The sequence below is a fragment of the Ailuropoda melanoleuca genome, chromosome 18 (genome assembly GCF_002007445.2).
Source record: "Ailuropoda melanoleuca isolate Jingjing chromosome 18, ASM200744v2, whole genome shotgun sequence".
NCBI classification, from domain to species: Eukaryota; Metazoa; Chordata; class Mammalia; order Carnivora; family Ursidae; genus Ailuropoda; species Ailuropoda melanoleuca.
Window position 1 is genome coordinate 25,686,231 of NC_048235.1, and position 19,476 is coordinate 25,705,706.

General features: G+C 35.9%; 1 protein-coding gene across 5 annotated transcripts in view; it reads right to left on the minus strand.

Moving 5' to 3' along the window:
• TEX15 (testis expressed 15, meiosis and synapsis associated) overlaps window positions 1-19,476 on the minus strand; it is an 84,819-nt gene that overhangs the window by 16,538 nt on the left and 48,805 nt on the right. For all 5 annotated transcript variants that reach the window (XM_034647644.1, XM_034647645.1, XM_034647646.1 and 2 more), the window contains exons 5-7: window positions 12,104-12,341; window positions 6,927-7,073; window positions 5,713-5,875 (exon numbers count right to left, since the gene is read on the minus strand). In XM_034647644.1, the coding sequence (XP_034503535.1) occupies window positions 5,713-5,875; window positions 6,927-7,073; window positions 12,104-12,341 (548 nt within the window). The remainder of the gene's footprint in view (window positions 1-5,712; window positions 5,876-6,926; window positions 7,074-12,103; window positions 12,342-19,476) is intronic.

Genomic DNA, 19,476 nt, shown 5'->3' on the forward strand with positions numbered 1-19,476 from the left:
AACTATACAATGGAACATTACTCAGCCATCAAAAAGAACGATTTCACAACATTTGCAGCAACATGGATGGGACTGGAGGAGGTGATGCTAAGCAAAATAAGTCAAGCAGAGAAAGACAATTACCATATGGTTTCACTCATTTATGGAACATAAGAAGTAGGAAGATCAGTAGGAGAAGAAAGGGAAGAAGGAAGGGGGGGGTAAAAAGAAGGGGGAATGAACCATGAGAGACTATGGACTCTGGGAAACAAACTGAGGACTTTAGAGGGGAGGTGGGTAGGGGATCAGGATAGGCTGGTGATGGGTATTAAGGAGGGTATTGCATGGGGCACTGGGTGTTATACCCAAGTAATGAATCATGGAACTTCACATCAAAAAATAAATAAACAAAATCTTAAAAAAAAAGAAACTAAGTACTTTTTTTTTTTTTAATTTATTTGACAGAGATAGAGACAGCCAGCGAGAGAGGGAACACCTGCAGGGGAGTGGGAGAGGAAGAAGCAGGCTCATAGCGGAGGAGCCTGATGTGGGGCTCGATCCCCTGGGCTTGATCCCCTAACGCCGGGATCACGCCCTGAGCCGAAGGCAGACGCTTAACCTCTGTGCCACCCAGGCGCCCCAGAAACTAAGTACTTTTTAAGATAAATATCTGGCTATCAGAAAACCAGAAATTAAAAATGATGCCAATCGGGGCGCCTGGGTGGCACAGCGGTTGAGCGTCTGCCTTCAGCTCAGGGCGCGATCCCGGCGTTACGGGATCGGGCCCCACATCGGGCTCCTCCGCTATGAGCCTGCTTCTTCCTCTCCCACTCCCCCTGCTTGTGTTCCCTCTCTCCCTGGCTGTCTCTATCTCTGTTGAATAAAAAAAAAATTTAAAAAAAAATGATGCCAATTACATGTAAATTAAATATCTTAACAGATCAAAACTCATGATAAACAAAACTAGACAAACTGGTGAAAAGTATTTTCTGAATTAGCAAGCTTAGTACATAATTACACATATATTACAGTACATGAAGAGTATACAGACATCCTCAAAAGATTAATAAAAAGACAATGCAACAGAAAAGTGGGCAAATATATTAACAAGAAAATCACAAAAATGAACACAAAAAGATGTCCAACTCCACTAAATAAATAATAAGAGTCGTATTAAAAAACTGCTTAGATTGGCAAAGACTCTGAAGGATAATGAATATTCTGCAGATGTAAGCACTCTTCTACTGTTCATGGGAGTATAAACTGGTAGTGATTTCCTGGAAAGTAAATGTATAGTTTTCAGCAAAATGTAATGTATAATCATCTGTACCCGGTAAATCTACTTTTATGCATTTATTGTTCTGATTTACTTGCATGAATACTCAATGTATGTACAAGGATTTTTAGTACAATAATCCAAGACAGCTGAAATTAATTATATAAGTAATATAAGAAACTGTAAGAAAATGAAATTACAATCAATAAAGCAAACTACCAAATAGTTATTAGCATGTTACTGTGATAATGGAAATGTTCTTTATCTATGCTATCCAATACAGTAGCCAATAGCCACATGTAGTTACTGACTTGAAATGTGGGCAAGTATATAAACAAGGGTGTGAATGAGGAATTAAAATTTTAATTTAATTTTAACTAATTTAAGTTTAAATAGCCATATGTGACTAATGGCTACTGTACTGGATAGCACAGGTCTGCAGTACTCCAGAGGGAGATGAATATGCTGATAGTCAACACATGTGGCCTTGACTTTGGGCATAGTACAGGTATTCCTCAAAATTTACTACCCTGAAAGGCATCACTGTTTATAATTTTTTTTCAAATGAGGTTTAATTGACATACAGTATTATATTAGTTTCAGGTGTGCAACATAGTGATTTGACACCAAATACACTGCAAACTGATCACCACAGTAAGTGTAGTTACTAAACATCATTCTTTGATTAAAGTAATTAGCTGTAAGCTTGTGGATGGGTAGGAGCAGAAGTAAAGGCAAATCCTTATTTTACTGTCTCCATTTTAAGCCTTCTGGCTGAGGGATAATGTAGAGAGAATGACAAGGCAGAAGATCATCAAGAAAACAGAAAATTGAGCAAACTGTACATCAACTAGACCTAACACATTTAGAGAACACTCTACCCAACAAAAACAAAATTTCCATTCTTCTCAAGTGCACACAGAACATTCTTCAGGACAGAGCACATGATAGGCTCAATAAATTTAAAAGGATAAAGACAGTACAATTTAATTCTCCAACTACAATGGAATAAAATTAGAAATCAGTAACAGAAAAAACTTTGGGAAATTCACATACACATAGAAGTTAAATAACACATTTCATAAAAAACCAATGGGTCAAATAAGAAATCAAAAGGGAAATTGGAAAATACTTTGAAATGAATGAAAATGGAGACACAACATACCAAAACTTACAGGAAACAGCTAAAACAGTACTTTTAGGTAAATTTATAGCTGTAAAAAAGCTATAAAGAATCAAGATCTCAAATCAATACCCTAACCTTCCACCTTAAGACACCAGAAAAAGAAGAGCAAACTAAATCTTATGAAACAAAGAAGAAAATAAAGATCAGGGTGGATATTAACAGAGAACTGAAAAATAGAAAAAAAATTAATGAAATCAGAAAATAAACAGGAAGACTGAAATTAGTAGAATGACAATGGAAAGAGAAGATATTACTACTGGCTTTACAAAAAGAAAATTACTATAAAGAAATACTATGAACAACATTACACCACTAAATTAGATAAGTTAGATGAAATGGACAAATTCCTACAAAGACACAAACCACTAAAACTGATTCAAGAAACAGAAAACGTGAATAGAGCTATAGTAAGTGAAGAAACTGAATTATTTAATAAAAAAACTACTCATACACAAAAAAGGACTGAATGGCTTTATAAAATTATTTTTAAAAGATTTTATTTATTTATTTGAGAGAGAGCATGAGCATTGGGAGGGACAGAGAAAGAGGGAGAAGCATTTATTGCTGGGCAGGGAGTACGACAAGGGGCTTGATCCCAGTTCCCCAAGATGACCTAAGCCAAAGTCAGACACTTAACCAACTGAGCCACCCAGGTACTCCCTGAATGGCTTTAATAGTGAAGTCTAGCAAATGTTTAAAGAAATATTAATGTTAATTCTTCACAAACTCTTTCCAAAAAAATGGAAAAGGAGGAAACCCTGGGGCGCCTGGGTAGCGCAGTCGTTAAGCGTCTGCCTTCGGCTCAGGGCGTGATCCCGGCATTCTGGGATTGAGCCCCACATCAGGCTCCTCTGCTGGAAGCCTGCTTCTCCCTGTCCCACTCCCCCTGCTTGTGTTCCTTCTCTCGCTGGCTGTCTCTCTCTGTCAAATAAATAAATAAAATCTTTAAAAAAAAAAAAAAAGGAGGAAACCTTTTCAAACTTATTCTATGAAACCAGTATTAACTCTGATACCAAAACCAAAGACATCACAAGAAAGCTACAGATTAATGTATGTTATAAACACAGACACAAAAATCTTCAAAAAAATTAGTTGTAAAACGATTCCACCAACATGTAATAGAAATTACATACCATGACTAAATGGGATTTACCTCAGCAATGAGGTTTACTTAACATCTGAAAATCAATTAGTGTGATACAGCACAGTAAACAGAGTGAAGACTAAACACATGATCATCTTGAATGATGCAGCAAAAGGATCTAACAAAATCCAATACCCTCTCATGATAAAAACACTTAACAAACTAGGAACAGAAGGGAACTTCTTCAACATGATAAAGGACATCAAAAAAACCCATAGCTAACATCATACTGGTGAAGGATGAATGCTTGCCCCTAAGTTCAGGAACAAGAGGGTATGTCTATCCACTCTTACCACTTCTATTAAACATTCAACTGGAGGTCCTAGCCAGGGCAATTAGACAAGAAAAAGAAATAAAAAGCATCCAGACTGGGAAGGAAGAAGTAAAACTAACTCTATTTGTAGATGACCTAATCTTGTATATAGAAAATCCTAAGGAAATCACTAAAAAACAACTAGAACTAATAATGAGCTCAGTAAGGTTACGGGATTAAGACCAACACACAAAAATCAACAATATTTCTATATACTTAAATGAAGAATACAGAAATTTGATTTGAGAAAACTCTACTTACAAAAGTATCCAAAAATATACTATTTGGAAGTAAATTTAACAAAAGAAGCATAAAACTTAGACTCTGAAAACCTTTACTTCACATCCACTGGGGTGGCTATAAACAAAAAGTCAGATAGTAACATAGGAAGTGGAAAATCCCAACACTGATATACTGCTGATGTGAATGCAAATGGTGCAGCCATTTTGGAGAACCATTTGGCAGTTCCTCAAATGGTTAACACAGTGTCATCATATGACCCAGCAATTCCACTCCTAGCTATCACCGAAGAGAAATGAGATACATGTCTAACACCAAAACTTGTACAAGAACAATCATAGCGGAATTATTCATAATTGCCAAGAGGTGAAAACAACCCAAACACCCTTCAACTGATGAATAAAGTGTATCTATCCTATGTAATATTATTCCATAAAAAAAATGAAGCATTAATATGTTACAATATGTGAGAACCTTGAAAATGCTTTTAAGTGAAAGTCACTTGTCATGAAACGTCACGTCACTTCACATATTTATGACTTTCCTTATATGAAATGCCCAGAATAGGCAAATACAGTTGATTCTTGAACAATATGGGTTTGAACTGTGTGGGTCCACTCATACATGGATTTTTTTCAATTAATATATTGAAAATTTTTTGGAGATTTGCCACACTTTTAAAAAACTCACAGATGACCCACATAGCCTAGAAATGCCAATAAAAAGTAGGTATTATTGTAAGAATACATAAGATACAAATATTGTATTACAGTATATATTGTAAGAATATATAAGATACAAAGTAGATGTTAATCAATGGTCTATGTTCTGGGTAAGGCTTCCAGTCAACACAAGGTTATTAGTAATTAGGTTTTCAGGGAGTCAAAAGTTATACATGGATTTTTTGACTACAAGGGGGATGACACCTCTAACTTCCATCTTCAAGGCTCAGCTACACATAGAGACAGAAAGTAGATTACTGACTGCTTAGAGGCAAGGGCCTGAGAGGAAAGGGACATGAAGGGTACACATAGTTTTTTTTGAGGTGATGATCACACTCAATAAGCTGGCAGAAACAGACATTTAAAAAAAAATTTATGTGTTGGCAAGGATCTAGAGTAATTATATAACCTGGTGCAACTGCTTCTGAAAACTAGTTGATACCCTCTTTGGGTTAAGTTGCACATTTCCGATGTAGATATATAATACTCTATACAAAACTTTTGCACATATGCACTGAGGGACATAAAGGTTTAAAACAGCAATATGAAGAAAACTGGCAAGTATCCAAATATCCCCAGAGGAATAGTATGTAGTCAACAAATGGAATAATGTGTGTGAATACATATATAAGAATGAAAAAACTACAGGTATACTTATCAGCATAGAAGAATCACAAACATAACAGAGCAAAAGGAGTCACAAAAATATCTGCATTATAATTCTAGCTACATAAAATAAAAAATAGGTTAAAGCACAACTATTTTGCTAACAGATTCATAATAGAAAATAATACTCAGAAGTTCTAAGACCAGCACAAATGCTACCAAAGCAGAGTAATGTATGTATCTTACCAGCCCTCTTAGGAAATCCGGTTGAGAGGAATCTCAAAGATGTCATAAGGTGTCCATTATTTACTTTTTGGCCAATAAATTTTACTGTTAATATTGCATATGGAAGACACTGCCTAGGTTTATCTACTGGCTTTGAAAGAACATTGTATTCATAGAAGTATACCTGGAAAGATAAATAAGGAGAAGAAAAGACCATTTTTAAGCTAATTAGTGTTAGCAGAATCAAATAAGCTCATATTTCAAAAAGCTATGTAACCACATGTTATTTATTCACTGGCTTCCATAAACCCATCCCTTCTCCCATTCTTCAACCCTAGTTTTTTTTTTTAAGTACAAATTTTTCCCCCAACCACATATATTTTCCTTGGTAGAGTATCAGTGTGGGTAGCAGCAGAAACAATCTGTTTTAAACAAAGGGGAGGGGGGTGGGGGAATGGGATAGGCTGGTGATGGGTAGTAAGGAGGGCACGTATTGCATGGTGCACTGGGTGTTATACACAACTAATGAATCGTGGAACTTTACATAAAAAACCAGGGATGTACTGTATGGTGACTAACATAATACAATAAAAAATTATTAAAAAAAGTAATAAAAAAAAAACAAAGAAGTGTTTTTCCATTAAAAGTTCAATGTTTTGTATATGCTATGAACACCTGTACTGTTTTAGCTGGAAAAGAAAGTTAATTATGAAAATAATAATAGCTCAATAAATTTTACATGTGGGAGCATACATATACTTCTAGAAAATTTATCTTTGTTTAATCATATGTATGATGCTATTCAATGTTTATTACATATAATTTAATATTCTACAGAAGATGAAAAGTCTACTGTCTTAGCAAATTTGTGATAGAAAATTAATGTTTCACATGTAATGATGAACACATAAGCCTTTCTCCTGTGGCAAAATAGAGACGATCAATAACATTATTCCAAAATAGCTTATTATAAAAAAATTGGCATATTTGCAAGATAGCAATTAATCTATGGAACAACTAAATAAAAGAAAGCATCTGTTGCATTCTGAACACAGTTAAATGCAATTATGGAGACTTCTTTACTAACATTCCTAGATCACAAATATTAAAGTAGCTTTCACTATTAACTTAAGAGATTTTCATTTAATATTTTGAGAAGTTGTTTTAAGTCATGTATCATACAGTGTGAAGCATGTTACTTCCAAGTAGTCAACTGATCCAAAAAGTTAACATACTGCTGAATTGTAGGCTTGTAACTCAATGCTATCTTTCAGAGAAGGTACGCTTCTTGACATATGGCAATCAAAGTTAGGAGAAGGATCCAAAGAAACTTTGTTTTTATCCATCGAAGGCTGAATTTTCTTCACTTTTCCAAAGAGAACCTTAAAAAAAAAAAAAAGCAAAAAGAAGGTCCATAAAAATACACCAGAACATTTTAAACTCCCATGCTAGAACATAAAAGCTAAACTTTTTTAAAGAAACAAATACAAATGGAGAGATAATCTATGTCCCAGATGAAAAGGATGACTTCCTATAATCATGTCAATTCCCTTTCTAAAATAAACTCTAAGACTATATAGTAATTGTAATTAAAATTTTAGAAAATCTATTTGTAGAAATGAATTTTAGTCTAAAAACTTATCTGGAAGACTAAACAAGAATAGCTCACAAAACATTGAAGAGATTTTTTTAGAAAAAAAAATGTTGGGTCAGAGATAAGAGAATGATGGAACAGGGCAGGTGACTTGAACTCCAAGGTATTAAATGTTTTTGTTTTGTTTTTTAATTTTTAGAGAGAGGGAGAGAGAGAAAGTTATAGCAGGGGAGGGACAGAGAGAGAGAGGGAGAGAATCCCAAGCAGACTCCACGCCCAACACAGAGCCTCCTGCAGGGCTGATCTCAGGACACTGAGGTCATTACCTGAGCCAAAACCAAGAGTTGGACACTCAGCCACCTGAGCCACTCCAGAGCCCCTAAATATTTTTTTTAAAAGGATGGTACTACCACAAAAAAGGCAGAAGGGAGAAAACGAACAAAATAAAAAGCCCCAGATAAGTCCAACCATCTGTAAAAATACAGTATAATGTTAAAAGTACCATATGAAATAAGTGAAGCAAAAACACTCAATAAATGGTGTGGGACAACTGAAAAAATTAAATTCCCTTCTTAATATAGAGACCAAAATAAATGCCAAACAAGTTAAATATTTAAGTAATGCAAACACTGTAGAAAGAAATAAGTCACTATCTAGTCTCAAAGTGAGAATTCTTTTCTAAGCATATGTGCCAAGAACCCATAAACCAGAAACATAAAATTATAAAATATTCCAAAACATTTATTTGTACATCAAAAACAAATGAGTATACTAAAAGACAACCTACTGATTAGGAGAATATGTTTGAAAATGACATATCCAATAAAGGGCTAGTATCCAAAATATATAAAGAACTTAAAGCAAACTGAAGCAGCCACTGTGGGAGACAGTATGAAGGCTCCTCAAAAAAATTAAAAATAGAACTACTCCATAATCCAACCATTGCACTACTGGGTATTTACCCAAAGAATATAAAAACACGAATTCAAAGGGATATATACACCCCTCTGTTTATTGCAACACTATTTACAACAGCCAAACTATGGAAGCAGCCCAAGCGTCCAAAGACAGATGAATAAAGAATATTTGGTGTATATATACAATTAAATATTATTCAGCCATTAAAAAGAATGAAATCTTGCCATTTACAACAACATGGATGGATCTAGAAAGTATAATGCTAAGTGAAATAAGCCAGTCAAAGAAAGACAAATACCACAGAATTTCATATGTGCAATTTAAGAAACAAAACAAAGTAGAAAGGAAGATGAAAGAGAGGAATGCCTGGCTGGCTCAGTTGGTACAACCTATGACTCTTGAGCTCAGGGTTTTGAGTTCAAGCCTCATACTGGATGTAGAGTCTACTTAAGAAAAAAAAAAGAGTGAGACAAACCAAAAGACAGACTCTGAACTATAGAGAACAAACAGATGGTTATTGGTAGGCGGGAGAGGGTGAAACAGCTGAAGGGGATTAAGAGTACCCATCTTTTTTTGGAGGGGGAGGAGAGGTTTGGTGCCCAAATGCAGGGCTGGAACTCACGACTCAGATCAAGACCTGAGCTGAAATCAAGAATCAGATGTTAACCAACTGAGCCACCCAGGTGTCCCATGAGTACATTTATCTTGATGAGCACTGAATAATATATGGAATTTATGAATATTATACACCTGAAACTAAAATAACACTGTATGTTAACTATACTGGAATTAAAATAAAAAACAATGAAATAAAATAAGACTAAGATGTATCATATATATAATATATTAATTTGGATCAGGGTGAAGATACTGGCACTGAGCAGGATATACCAAAGAACACTTATGTGGCTGTGTATGGAAAACAAAACAAGGGGAGCCTGGGTGGCTCATTCAGTTAAGCGTCTGCCTTTGACTCAGGTCCTGATCCCGGGGTCCTGGGATCCAGCCTCACATTGGCTCTGTGCTCAGCACAGAGTCTGCTTGTCCATCTCCTTCTGCCCCTTCTGCCCCTCCCACCCTGTTTGTGCACACTCTCTCCAATAAATAAAATCTTTAAAAAAAACCACAAACATAATTAACTGATAAAAGATAAGGTGGAACAAAGTACAATTAATAGGACAAATATACACTTAAAGTCAGCAATTCTATTACTGCTATTTTTCTATATAATAATACATTCATTCAAAATTAAAAACAATACTAAATGTAATGTGGTATCCTCCATTTGGGTAGTAGAAGAGAAAAAATAGTAGAAAAACAGGCAAAATCCAAAAAAATCTGTAGTTTTGTTAACGGTAATGTACTAACGTTAGTCTTTTCATTTTATTATTTTTATTTTCTTACTGGAATACAACTGACATATACAGTGCTAGTTTCGTAGTTTTGACAGAAGTGCCACAGTGATGTGAAATGCTAACATTAGGGGGCAGTGAGTGAAATGTATAAAGGAACTTTCTATACTGTCTCTGTAATTTTTCTGTAAATTTAAATTTATTCCAAAATGAAAAGTTCATTTTTTTAAAAAAGAAAACATTAGGGGATAAAATAGAATTCAAAGTATATTCAAAAAATACTTTAATGAACTCATAATGCTTAGAAATCAACTAGAAAAATCCCCAACAAACTGGCAAAGGATATAAATTGGTAACTTTTTTTTTTTAATTTTTAAAACATTTTTTATTTTTAAGTAGGGTCCATGCCCAATGTAGGCTTTGAACTCAAAACCCTAAGATCAAGAGTCACATGCTCCACCTGCTGAGCCAGCCAAGCACCCCTCACTAAATATTGTTAAAAAATATCTGCAGAGAGGCAGGTGGGGGAATGGGATAGACTGGGGATGGGTAGTAAGGAGGGCACGTATTGCATGGTGCACCAGGTGTTATACGCAACTAATGAATCATTGAACTTTGCATCAGAAACCAGGGATGTACTGTATGGTGACTAACATAATAAAAAACACTAAAAAAAATCTGCAGAATGTTTAAACTCAGCAGTTAACTATGAAAAAAATGAACAACGAGAAACTATTACATATAAGACTGGCAAAGATTAAAAAAAAGTATAATATATAGAGTGAGGGCATGAGATAACAGACATTTTTACACACTGTGGATAGATATGTCAATTAAGGGGCGCTTGTGTGGCTCAGTCGGTTAAGCATCTGCCTTCGGCTCAGGTCATGATCCCAGGGTCTTGTGATTGAGCCCCGCATCAGGCTCCCTGCTTGCAGGGGAGGGGAGGTTTCCTCCATCTCCTCCCCGCTTGTGCTCTCTGGCTATCTCTGCCCCTATCTCTGTCTCTTTCTCTCAAATAAATAAATAAAATCTTAAAAAAAAAAAAGAAATGTCAATTAACATAATCTTTCTCAGGACAGTTGGGCATTACATATCCAAAAGCTATGAAAGTATACATAGCTTTGGCTCCTAATCTGATTTTTTGGTAGGAATTAACCAATTAATTCTAGCAAATAATCACAGGTGTGTGTAAAAACATACCTATAAGGATGATCAAAGTAATAATTAAAAGTACAAAACAAAAATAACAAATAATTTATATCCTCAAATTAAAAAATTCGTTATGCAAATTTATGATAGAGCTATATAGTAGAATACTATGTGGTTAGTTATTCAAAAGGCTATTAGAGGGATGCCTGGCTGGCTCAGCTGTTAGAGCATGCGACTCTTGATTTTGGCATTGTAAGTTCAAGCCCCATGTTGGGGGTAAAGATTTTACTTTAAAAAAAAATCTTAAAAAAGAAAAAAGCTATTAGAGAAGAGTAATTATTTAATGCAATGAAAAATCTGTCTTATAATCAATGAAAAAAGTTATATAGTATATAAAGAATATATTTTAATTACCATTATACACACATATCTGCATACATAAGCAAGACTGGAGATATATAAAAAATTAACTGTGGTTATTAATGGGCTTATCAGAACTTAATATAAGCACCAAATTTTCTAAAGTCAGTATGTACTACTTTTAATATAAAAACTGTGCTTTATGAATTTGATATTACTTGAGACCTAAACACATAAGGAATTATTCCAAAGGAAGCACTGGTTTTATGTGCATGTACCCATCCTATGTTACAAACCTGAGAATTCTGTCTACCTAGTGTGATTTGAGTAGTCCTGGCAAAGCTACAATTAACCATAAAAGTGTATCTTAACCAGTTTGTTGATGCTTAAGATTTGGTAAGACTTATTTCTTTTCAATTCTGAGTAATTTTAGACTTTCAGAAAAGTTGGGAAACCAGTTCAGAGGTCCTATATACTTGTATCCAGTTTTTCCTAAAGTTAACATCTTACATAAGCATGGCAGAATTATGAAACCTAAGAAACACTGTTATGTTGTAACCTGACACTAATTTGACATATAATGTATGTCAACTATACTTTAATAAACAATTAAAACAAAAAGAAGCATTGTATAATACTATTAACTAAAATAAAGACTAAGAGTTTAGTAACTTTAGCTTAAGCCAGAATTATTATAACCAATGTTTTGGAGAAAAACACTTAATACTCTGGTATTAATTATGGTCTGAACAAAAAAGAGAAAGAGAGAAGGGTCATTTAAGACAAAAAAAAATACAAATTGGAAAGACAGAGATGATACAGGCTGCATTTGCTTACTTGGAGCTTTGTTTTATGCTGCATACCCAACTAAAGTCAGAAACGGAAAATTTCAGATGATGATGATGAAAGTAATATATATAGTATTCATTTTATATAATGCAACTTAAAAACACTAATAATTCATACCAAAAAAATATATTCAGATTAGTTTAAAGCAACTGAATATAATATTTAGTAATTGTTTTATGCTACCCACCTTAAAAATTATAACACTTTCTACAGTAATGCTTCTACTATGAGCATAATTCAAAGCAACATCAACATGTCTAAATACATAAATTCCAAGAAGAGGATTTCCTAATATCTTCAATGTAGATGTTCTGGTACTTATCCCATGTTGATATATTTCAGCCACATCATTCTGAGGAAGTGCTAAAAAGCAGAAATGTTCTTCAAGTTCTCTGCCATGTCTTCCACTCTCACGCATCTCTGACCTAAAGCAAAACAAACCGTGTGTAGTTAAATGAGAATATTGACAGACTTTTCAAGAAGATATTTCAGCTTACTACAGTTAGAAAGCAACGCAATTACTGATAACATTCAGAAACATCACTATCCTGTGATAACAACTTAGGCTGAAAATCATCTAAGGAAAGAATTCAAGTAGATAACTACTCATTCAGAATTACGGACTACATTCTGTATAGGCCAGTGATAATAAGGGCTAACATTTCTCGAAGGCTACTAATATACTCAAGCATGCTAAAACTTACCCTTTACAAGCATTTTTGTAATTTTTTCCCGAATTTTCCAAGAATTGATTGCTATTGTTATTATTTTATTGTTGTTTTTATAACCATTTTTTCCTTATCCCCCTTGCCTCTGTTATACTCATTTTTAAAATGAGGAATATGAAGTTCAGAGAGTTAACAGCTTGCCAAAATAGCGAGGTGACAAGAGTTGGAATTATATATATGAACCCTTGTCCACTAAGTTACAGGGCTCAGGTTTTCACTTGTCTATGGATGAAAGACCATGCACTTCTTAAATACATACATAGAGAGACACATATGGTAAATTATTAGGGACATTCTCCATTTGTCAGGGATCCAAATAGCAGCTGGAAGAAACAAGCTAGGATTTGATTACAGAGTACTCCTATCATAAAAGTAAGAAAATTATGAATCATCCTCAGAAAAGATTATAATCTGAAGTACACATCTCTTGAAATTTTGACTATACTCCACAAGAACCACTTAACTGGGGGTGCCTGAATGGCTCAGTTGGTTAAGCATCTGCCTTTGGCTCAGGTCATGATCCCAGAAGCCAGCCAAAGACTCTCTTGTTCCAAAAGTGCAACACATCAACTTAGATTCCTGCAGCTGACACCCACCAACATGCAGGTGCTCAGGGCTAGCTCCTCCAGCTGTGTACATATATGCTGTTGGCTAAACACCTGTTACCAGCCTAAACTGCTGTGTGCACACCATGGCAAAATCCTGCAGCCACATCGGACCACACCCATAGCCAAGGCTCTTATAACTACACGTGGGCCCAGATCAAGCCCTGTATTACATCACTAGCCTGTATCACTAGGTTCACCTGCAGGTAGCCACTCCAGCTGCACACCTGTATACCCTCTGGCCCAATCCCCATCATTAACCTCCACACTGCTATGTGTCCAGGACAAGATACAGCCAACACAGTAATGAACAACAGCCAGGATCCCCACAGCTGCCAGTGCACATGCTGTTGGCTGGCCCTTGCTGTGTGCCCTGGCACCCACCACTACATGTGTGTTAGCAACAGGACCCTGCCACAACACAGGCACCTGCAACTGAGTGTGTGCATAGGACTGACTCAGGCCACTACCGCTGCTTATTCAGGTCACTAGCAGATGGACCAGGAGGAGATGCTGAGAACCCCAACAGCCCTTGCAGCTTATGTGAATGCCTGGCAGCACTCACCAAAGAACATATAACTGTCGATAATGTACAGGCCAAGGCCTGATCCAATAAGCTGTCATACACTCCCCTAGACCTGAAGCAACCACATGCCCTGCACTTGGTGCCCTGCACCATAGCACACTCTAACATGCCCCCATCTGCAGGTGAAGGTCTATACTTTCCAAAGTTCAATGTATAAAGTCTGGAAGAGATGACCGCTTCTTCAAATTTACAGACACCAATGCAAAGCTATGAAGATTATGAAGAATCAGGGAAATATGACTCCACCAAAGACATACAGTAAACCTCCAGTAACTTGCACAAAGAAATGGAGATATAGGATTTATCCTACAAAGAATTCAAACTTGCTCTAAACATTCAACATAGTATTGAAGTCCTAGCTAGAAGAATTAGGCAAGAAAAAAAGATAAAAGGCATCCAAATTGGAAAAGAAGAAACAAATGCAATCCCTATTTGCAGATGACTCTGATATTACATATAGAAAATCTAAAGACTCCACCAAAAAACTCTAGAATAAATGAATTTAGTAAAGCTGCAGCATACAAAATCAATATACAGAAAATTGTTACATTTCTATACACTAAAAAGATCAGAAAGAGAATCAGAAAACAATCCCATTTGCACCCCAATGTTCATAGCTGCATTGTCCACAATAGCCAAATCATGGAAAGAGCCGAGATGCCCTTCAACAGATGACTGGATTAAGAAGCTGTGGTCCATATATACAATGGAATATTACTCAGCTATCAGAAAGAAAAAAAAAAAAAAAAAAAAAAAAGAAAACAATCCCATTTACAACTATATTGAAAAGAATAAAATCCCTAGGAATAAACTTAACCAGGCAGGGGAAAGACCTGACACTGAAAACTGACATTGATGAATGAAACCGAAGAAAACACAGATATAAAGAAAGATATTCTGTGCTCACAAATTGGAAAAATTAACATTTAAAAAATGTCCATACAACCCAAGGCAATCTGCAATTCAATGCAATCCCTACTGAAATTCCAATGGCATTTTCCATAGAAATGGAATAAATAATCCTAAATTTGTATAGAACCACAAAGACCATGAATAGCAAAAGCAATCTTGAGAAAGAAGAACAAAGCTGGAAGCACAATGCTCTCTGATTTCAAATTACAGTTTAAAACTATAAAAATAAAAACAGCATGGTATTAGCATAAAAACAGACACATAGATCAATGGAAAAGAAGAGAGAGCCCAGAAATAACCCCAGGCATATGCAGTCAACTTATGACAAAGAAGCCAAGAATATACAATGGGAAAAGGACAGTCTCTTCAATAAATGGTGTTGGGAAAATTGGACAGTCACATGCAAAAGAGTGAAACTAGATCATTTTCTTGCACCATACATAAAAATTAACTCAAAATGGATAAAAGACTTGAATGTAAGACCTGAAACATTGATCTCCTAGAAGGAAACATAGGCAGTAAGCTCCTGTACACTAGTCTTGGCAATGATTTTTTGGATCTGACTCTAAAAGCAAAGGCAATAAAAGCAAAAATAAGCAAGTGGGACTATATCAAACTAAAATACTTCCACACAGCAAAAAGAATCAACAAAAGGAAAAGTCAACCTATGGAATGGGAGAAAATATTTACAAACCTTATTATCTGATAAGGGGTTAATATCCAAAATATGTAAGGAACATACAATTCAAAAGCAAAAACACAATCTGATTTAAAAATGGCACAGAATTTTAATGGACATTTTTCCAAAGAAAATGCACAAATGGCCAAGAAGTGTATGACAAGGTGCTCAACATCACTAATCATCAGGGAAATGCGTATCAAAACCATAATGAGATATCATCTCATACCGGTCAGAATGGCAATTCTCAAAAAGACAAGGTAAAGAGGGCTGGTGAGGATGTAGGTAAAAGGGAACCCTGGTGCATTGTTAATTGGAATATAAATTGGTGCGCCACTATGGAAAACAGTATGGAGATTCCTGAAAACACTAAAAGTAGGTATGATTAAGTAATCCCGCTTCTGGGTATGTATCTGAAGGACATGAAACTGCTATCTCAAAGAGATATCTGCACCCACCATGTTCACTGCAGCATTACTTGCAATAGCTAAGACACGGAAACAACCTAAGTATCCATCAACACATGAACTGAAAAAGAAAACACACACAGACACCATGGAATATTATTCAGCAATAAAAATGAAGGAAATCCTTCAGTCTGCAACAAAATGAATGGACCTCGAGGTCATTATGTTAAGTCAGTCAGAGAGAGACAAATACCATATAATCTCAGTTACATGTGGAATCTAAAAACATCAAATTCATAGAAACAGAGTAGAATGGTGGTTGTCAGGACTAGAGAGTGGGGAAAATGGGGAGATGCTAGTCAAGGGTACTAATTTTCAGGTATAAGATGAATAAGTTCAGAGGATCATGGGACAGCATGGTAACTGCAGTTAATAATTCTGTATCATATACTTGAAAGTTGCTATAAGAATACAGACTTGGGTGGCTCATTTGGTTAAGCGTCTGCCTTTGGCTCAGGTCATGAACCCAGGGTCAAGTCCTGCATCAGGCTTCTTGCTCGGCTGGAAGCCTGCTTCTCCCTATGCCTCCCCTCACCCTGCTTGTGCTTGCACTCTTAATAAAATCTTAAAAAAAAAATAGAGCTTCAATGTTCTCACCATAACAACAAAACAAAATGGTTAATTATATCAAGTAAAAGATGAGTTAACTAACCTTATCGTAGTAAACATTTCATAATATATATGTGTATCATCACATTATATACCTTAAACTTACACTTAAACTAACACTGTGTAAGCTTAAGGTGTATATATTAAGGTGTATATGTCAAGGTGTTAAGGCAAAATATGTTAATCATATTTCAATAAAGCTGGAGGGAAAAAAAATTCTCACACAAGAAGTCTGGAGATAGGGCAGTGTATTAGTTTTCTATTGCTGCTGTAACAAATTCCCACAGCCTTAGTGGATTAAAATGAATAAAGTTTTTTTTTTTTTTAAAGAATCCATTTACTTAGAGAGTGCAAGGTGGGGGAGGAGCTGAGAGAGAGGGAGAATCCCGGAGCACACCTGTGGCTCAGGGGGAGCCTGTTAAGGGGCTCAATCTCAGGACTCTGTGATCACAACCTGAGCCAAAACCAAGAAGTTGGCCGCTTAACCAACTGAGCCACCCAGGTGCCCAAACAAATCAAGTTTATTATCTTACAGTTAAGTAGGACGTAAGTCCAATATAGGTCTCATCGGGTTAAAATAAAGGTGTCATTTGGATTGTGTTCCTGTTTCAGGGTCTGAGGGAGGATCTCTTCACTTGTTAGCAAAATTTAACTACTTGGAGATGGAAGCTAACATCCCATTTCCTTTCCAGCTGTTAGTCGTAGGCTGCTCTCAGGTTCTAGAAGTTACCCGCATTCCTTGAGTCATAACACCTTTCCTCCATCTTTAAAGCCAGGAAAAGCAGGCTGAATCCCTCTGAAATTTTTCTTCTGTCTCCTCTCTCTGACCCATTCTTCTGTCCTCTTACATTTCTAAGAGCTCATATCATGAGTCCACTCACTGGTATTGGGCCCAGTCACATAACCCAAGACAATCACCCATCTGCAGATATGTGATGTCAACAAGATCTGCAGAGTCCTTTTTGGTTATGTAAAGTAACATATTCACAGATTCTAAGAATCAGGATGTGGGCATCTTTGGGGGTGCACTATGCTGCCTACTGCAGGCAGATTATGAATTTATTCAGTTCCCGAACAGTATTAAGAATTTAAGTTTCTTTGCCTTGATTCTCCATACTGCTGTCCACAGCTTTTATCTTTGTCTGGCTCCTCTAAGTCTTAAGAAGGCTGCCAAGCAGGAGCTAGATCTATAAGCTTCCTTGCTTGCAGTCTTTAATAGAGACACTGACTTCATCTCAGGAGTTCCAGGCAAGTCTCATGCTGTGTTCTAATGAGCCATACAGACTAGGCTTGTATATCAGTAAACCAATAAAACAGAACAGGACAAAGAATAGTTTAAATTATGTAAGATGATTTAGAATTGTTAGAGAGACTGTAGTTTACTAACTTGATTACCCTTTACACACGTCCTTCTTCCAACATATATACTTTAAAAAGCTCATGCTCACACAAAATACTTTCGATCCACCTTGCAAAAAAGGGAACCACCCGAAGTGTCATCCAGTTACTGCATCTCACTTCAGATCCATGTTGGGAGTAATATGCCTTCATTTCTAACAGGTCTGGGTATAGATCTATATAGTAACATCCATTCAGGCAATATATAGCTACAAGATTAAGTCATCTACACCCAAAAATACATTGGTGAAAGGAAAAAAAATAGGATTACAATTAAATTCAGAGAAGTGAAGAATGACACAATAATGGTGTTAACTGGCCCTTAGCAACAGTACATCCTTTCGAAAAGAAGCAGTTAGGATTCTCTACCCTCAAAATTCTGAAGGCTAGTAACCATAGCAAGATCATGTTTAGACAATGGTTGCAATTAGGACTTTCGGTCTCCTGGCAACAAACCTCTGAAACCTTCCCATCCTCCAAGGCTCTGAATTTGAAATGGCCTTTAACTATTGCATTCCAATTCAAAACTATCCATTCTTCCCCCAAATTCCATTTAAAATATATCTTTATTGTATAAACTTGAGTACTTTCCATTTACCTGGTAGAAAATACTTAAAAGGAGGTATTAGTAAAGTTGAAGGCAACAGACTTGTGCTTCACAGCATACTTTTTTAAACCCAAATTCAAACCAACTTTGGAAAAGATGAATTTTTTACGTTAAACTAATCTTATGAAGCTGATCCGTAATACCAGATCATAAGAAGAGAAAGAATCTTTCTTACCAAATCTGAATTTTAAAGGACTTTTGGGTCTAAGCAGGACACGGTCAAGGCACTTTAACATCCTGAATTTTCTGTATAATTTCCCCCAAAACCAAAGCCTCATGAAGCAAATGGTTGTGCCCAAGGTATAAAGGATTATCACCAACTTCTCAAGTTGGCACCCTCACTGCCCAAACTCCCAAGTTAAATCCATAGTGTAGAATCTATTTGCCAGTACCCCTTCCCAGTATGAAATTCACTATCAGCTGGAATGCTGCTGACTTCAAGTACAAAAACTTGCTCAGTTTGGTTTAAAAATAAGTCGACTTCTTATAACAAGAAATTCAGAAATGAGGCAGCCTTTATCAGGGTTGATAGATTCCATGGCTCCAGACGTCACAGAGGATCCAGGTTTTTTCCATCTCTTTGTCCTGCTGTCCTCAGCTTTAGGGTCATCCTAACACTAGTCTTTTTATTACCTTACAAGTGTGCTATCAGTAATTTAAACATGTTTCCTTGGTTCACATCCAATTGGCTTCTCTTTCCAAGAGACCCCCAAGCCAATCCATCTTGAGTCTGTTACTTGATTTATTTCTGCCCACCCTTGAAACCAGTCATTGATAAAATAAATGAAATTAACCACAGATAACTCAGACTACATCTGGAGTGAAACATAAACTGAGGTGTCAAGTACTAAAATTCAACCACAACATTAAGCCAGGTACTGACAATCTTTAAAATGATATTGTTTCATATAAACTTGAAATTTTTAAAAGTAATCTTAAAACAAAAAGGGTCAAACTGATACAAATAAG